At 39.4% G+C, this 4659-nt stretch overlaps 1 protein-coding gene across 3 annotated transcripts in view; it reads right to left on the minus strand.

Moving 5' to 3' along the window:
- The window catches only part of LOC142951943 (calcium-activated potassium channel subunit alpha-1a), an 80857-nt gene extending 77431 nt beyond the window's left edge, over positions 1-3426 (minus strand). For all 3 annotated transcript variants that reach the window (XM_076093874.1, XM_076093873.1, XM_076093872.1), the window contains exon 1: positions 2229-3426. In XM_076093874.1, coding sequence (XP_075949989.1) covers positions 2229-2459 — 231 coding nt within the window. In that variant the 5' untranslated portion in view covers positions 2460-3426. The remainder of the gene's footprint in view (positions 1-2228) is intronic.
- Positions 3427-4659: the final 1233 nt, after the last annotated feature.

Consider the following 4659-nt stretch of genomic DNA (forward strand, 5'->3'; position numbering starts at 1 on the left):
GCCATTTTCCAAGATGGCCACCAGCAAATGCCAATATATACGATTTACAGATACACAGGGCTAATTAGATAGCATTTGGGACACTAAACTCTACTAGAACTACAGTTAGCACTACAGTTAGTAGACCACAACTACAGCAAGTACACTAATTAGCCGACACTGAACTCTCACTGAGTCTCACAGCAATGATGTCACCAGTGTGCCCTGGTTGTGCTTTGACATCACTCTTTTATAAACAGAATGTCACCTCACATAGATCAATCAAAACATTTTAATTTGGATCAAAAAGATAACTTGGAACTTGGACTACTACTTCATCCAGCTGAAACCTAATCTCTGATCAAAGAACGACATAAAGTGTGAATTTTGAGTAACAAATGGCCGCCATCTTGAAAAATTGCGACCATATTGAATTTCTCGTGTCAAAATACATATATTTTGATGTCTAGATTATTAAAATATGTCCAGCCATTCAATTTCTACACTGAAAAACCTATTCACATTTTCGGCGACGGCCATCTTAAAAAATCTTGGATTTTCAGGTGGATACCGGGCTTTTCTGGAAGAGTAGTTCCTAGGCATTATTCATGCCAAATTTGGTGCTTGTATCACCAAGTGAAAGATTCTAATGGAATATTGACTTAATCTGCCGCACTAGTATCAGCCATTACATCTTTGTCCTCAAATACACAAAGAAGGATAGAAACTTTAAGATACAGTTAGAGCCAGACAAACACTCCATACAACACAGAAACTGCAAGATTTTTTATCTTAACGCAGGATTGCGGCCGGCCTCGGGCAGATGGTTTCGTAACAATTGTGAAACAGAAAATCTAGTGGCAGTCTGCCTTAAATGTTATGAAAATGATTTCTGGGGATTACACTGTGGCATGAGTGTTAGCCTCCACAGAGGCACTACAGCTGCACACCATTGGAAAGAGAATGTCTGTTGGACATCCAACAATGTAAGACAGCTGACGCGCGCGGTGTGTCCTGAACGGGTAAAACTATTCCTGACTTTTGGAGACGAGTCAAACAAACTGTTCACTGGAGGGTTTCGAGCTGCAAATAATAATGACCTCAGACTATGTTGATGAGAAAATGCATTGTGGGAAACTAGGCTATGGATTACAACCATTTAAAAAAAACAGTCTCATTTCCTAAGAATCCTAAAGTTTCTGAGAGTTTGTGCTTCTGTCAATGCTTTAAAATCTTGTGAGTTCTTCCAAATGACGAAATGATTAAATTGTGTCTCCAACCCCAATGAAGGGGGGGTGAATGGAACTTGGTTTGTGATTATCACAGTGTTGGACAATTACATTTAATAGAGTCAACAGCAACATCTCAACTGTTTTCATAGAGACTAATTATTCAATAGTTCCAGTGAAAATGTTCACAGGAGGTCTGTGGATTATGCAGAATAGCAAGAACATTGTTTCTAGAAAAGACAAGTCGCCACTATTATCTTTTTTAAATTAGTTTTCTGCCGCACTAATTCAATTGATTTCACATTCATTGTTCTGGGGTGGCGGGAAATATCTCAAAATCTGGACAATAAAACACAAACACAAATAAACTGACAAGATAAAAGAGGACATTAGGTGGGTATTGTGTGATTTGTGTCAGTTTGGGTGAGGCAACCCTTTAAATATTCCATTGTTATCACCAAACAAGGATATCTTAAATAGAAAGGATTATACAAACGTAATAAAAAACAGACTATCAATTTAATCTGATATGGTGCATTTTGTGCAAAGAGGGTGCTTTCAGATTCAACCAAAAAAACAACTAATATATTCAAATAGCAGTAACACAAGAGAAGCAGTTTAAAATCCTTATAATATATTACCTGCTTGTGTGTTTGAACACTTTCCAATCAAACTAATGGAACAGATATAAGGCTGTCCACCAACAAGTGTCAGCTGCAACTACAAACCTGCCCAGCCACACTATCGTTCACCAGGACAATGAAATGATTTTAGTATAATAGTATCCATTTGTTATTGTATGTGACGTTCAGCCAAGAGCAGCAGAGTAAATTATTCAAAGTCACGTAGCGCACTATGCTCTCTGTCGATCAAGCCTTATTCAACACGGATTTAATTACGAGCCGGTTTCATAGATCAAACCGGACACATTGTTGTAGCGCGCTGGCTGTTGCACAGAAACCCTGGAATAAATAAGTAGTTTCATCGGGGTGTGGTGATTTATGAAATGCCCGTGCGTACCTTCTTTTTGGCGTTACAGTGGCAGCACACAGTCCACAGATATTTGAGAGTTCTCCACAGGAGGATTATGAAGAGACCCCCAAAGAAAGTGACCATGGAGGACGCGAGGAAAGCCCACCACATCCGCTGGCCGTTGCTGTCACAGGGCACATCTGGGGAAAACGGGATGATGACATTCATCTTGGATATGTGGATGGACGGATCCGGGTTGAATTTCTCCCTCTTCGACATTCTCGGCCTCTGGTCACCTGCCAGCCCCCTCAAACAATCAACTCAACTGGGATTCAGGCGCTTCGGGGATCTCCGGCCAGCGCCACCAGTCAACCACCTTCCGCTCCTCTGCCTTCTCATCTGGCTTCACTAAGCAACGACGTAAAAGTTGAGTCGACAGCAGTCACGCAGTGATAATAGAGAGAAAAAAAAAAAAAAAAAAAACTTCCTTTGAAATCAAGATATCAGTCGTGCGCCTCACGATGCGCGTTCGTGGCTGGAATTGCGCGTCATTCGGTTTTTTTTTTTTAAATCACATTTTTGTGCAACCTGCTCAACAACTCACGATGTTCCCGACAGTCCCGATGGCTGACACTGTGTGTCATTATGTTGAAGAGACTCGTCAGTCGATGGATTCACTCACTCCACCTTTTTAATAGCGCAGCTTTCAGCAGGTCCGCTACTTGAGCCCCGCACCGCGCACTGTTGATTGCGCTCCGCGCGTTGAAAGGTCGCAGTATGTAGATATCCCCTTGCGGAAATATCGTTTGAAAAATATAAAGAGACCGTTTCTTGCGTTAAAGAGAGGATTTAGTCATTGCCGATCCTCGGGCTCCGGCGGCCGCCTGTCACATCCATTTGTCGGGAGATGGCATCGCAGATTTACAGGTAGCGGGGGAGGAGCCATCAATAGCAGACGTCGATGCTTATCTGGTTGTCTGGTTATTTATAGTGACCGCTACATCAATTTTTGATGACTAACTTTGTGGTTACGGTGATCTCACTTTTAAACTAGTTTTTTTATTTTTATTTAAACGAACATTCAATACTTTAACTGTTCTCTATTTATTCTAAATTATAGGATTTGCATTCGTGGGAAACCGATAACAAATTTATATTGGAAAATGTAGCCGAGGATGTTGAGCTTTGATTACGTATCTCTGCGGATTAAGGCTTTATACAAATAAAACTTCCTCAAAGTAGTTATTTATGACGCTACTTGATGACAGCAGCATCTCCAACACATTTCTGATTTTATAGTAAAATTTAAAAAAAAAAAAAGCATCACATCTTTTTCACTTAAAACAATGTGTAACCATATCGACCGAATGGTTATTAAAGTCAGTGAATTGGAGTATTTCTCTAGAGTAGACAGCCATGATAATGTGGGGAATGAAAAGTGACGAAAGGACGTCTTACCATTTCTCACCTACAGTGGTAGTTTACTCTCCCTGGTGGACAACAAGTGAAGATTGTTGAGGTCCAACTTGTGGCATTTTTTTCTTGACTGTTTTGTGAATCATCTTGCACAAAAAGGTAACAATATCTAATAAAGCTGCAGATTCAAATTGCCAGATGAGCAAACAAACTGTATTTCAATGGAAACCACAGACAACTTTCTTTCCATTAACTGTACTCCGTTTTTTATATTTTATAGCAATATTAACCTTCATTAGGAGAGGACCTAGAGTGATTCATCCAACTTGAACATGAAATGTTGACAACTTCATGTACTGAAAATCCAAGACGTGCTTGTAAATGTGTTTAGTTGACAGCGAACCATGAACCACAAATAAAATATCCCTTCTTAAAAAAATATCCCCTTGACAAAGATGAACACTATTGGCAACACCCGTAGAACACACAAACTGGGACAAACTGGTGTAAAGAAAAATACCTGCTGTGTGATTTATACTGGACGTTGTAGTGTTAATAAATCCAACAATGGGTGGTGATGAGCAAATATTTTGAGCTTGGCACAATAATATTTTTAGGGCTGAAATGATGAATGAAAAGACGGTGCTAGCAAAGAGAAAAAAAATAGAACAGACGACTGCAACATAGTGTGAAAGCAGGACATTAATTGGAAAATATCATCCTTCCTATTAACTACACAACTACATTTGTATGACAAAAGGTTCATAACCAACATCTTTGATTAGATAAATTACATTGCAGGACAATACGTATAAATATAGAGAAGGGAACACAGTGGTCCACTCTTATCTTCACTTCAAGAATAAAGTCTTCAGTTTGCGTCGATGCAGACTTCCTGTGGTCCGACATATTCATGGAACAAAGTGGGATTAAAAGGAGTGCTACTAGATGCAAGAGAAAATAAAATATTCAAGTATTAAGTACTAGTGTAAACAAATCTATCTGTAGTACAGTACAAAACTATTGTAGTGGGAATATTACATGATCATCATCGTCATCAGTG

The sequence above is a fragment of the Anarhichas minor genome, unplaced genomic scaffold (genome assembly GCF_050575085.1).
Source record: "Anarhichas minor isolate MPS153535 unplaced genomic scaffold, ASM5057508v1 ptg000017l, whole genome shotgun sequence".
NCBI lineage: Eukaryota > Metazoa > Chordata > Actinopteri > Perciformes > Anarhichadidae > Anarhichas > Anarhichas minor.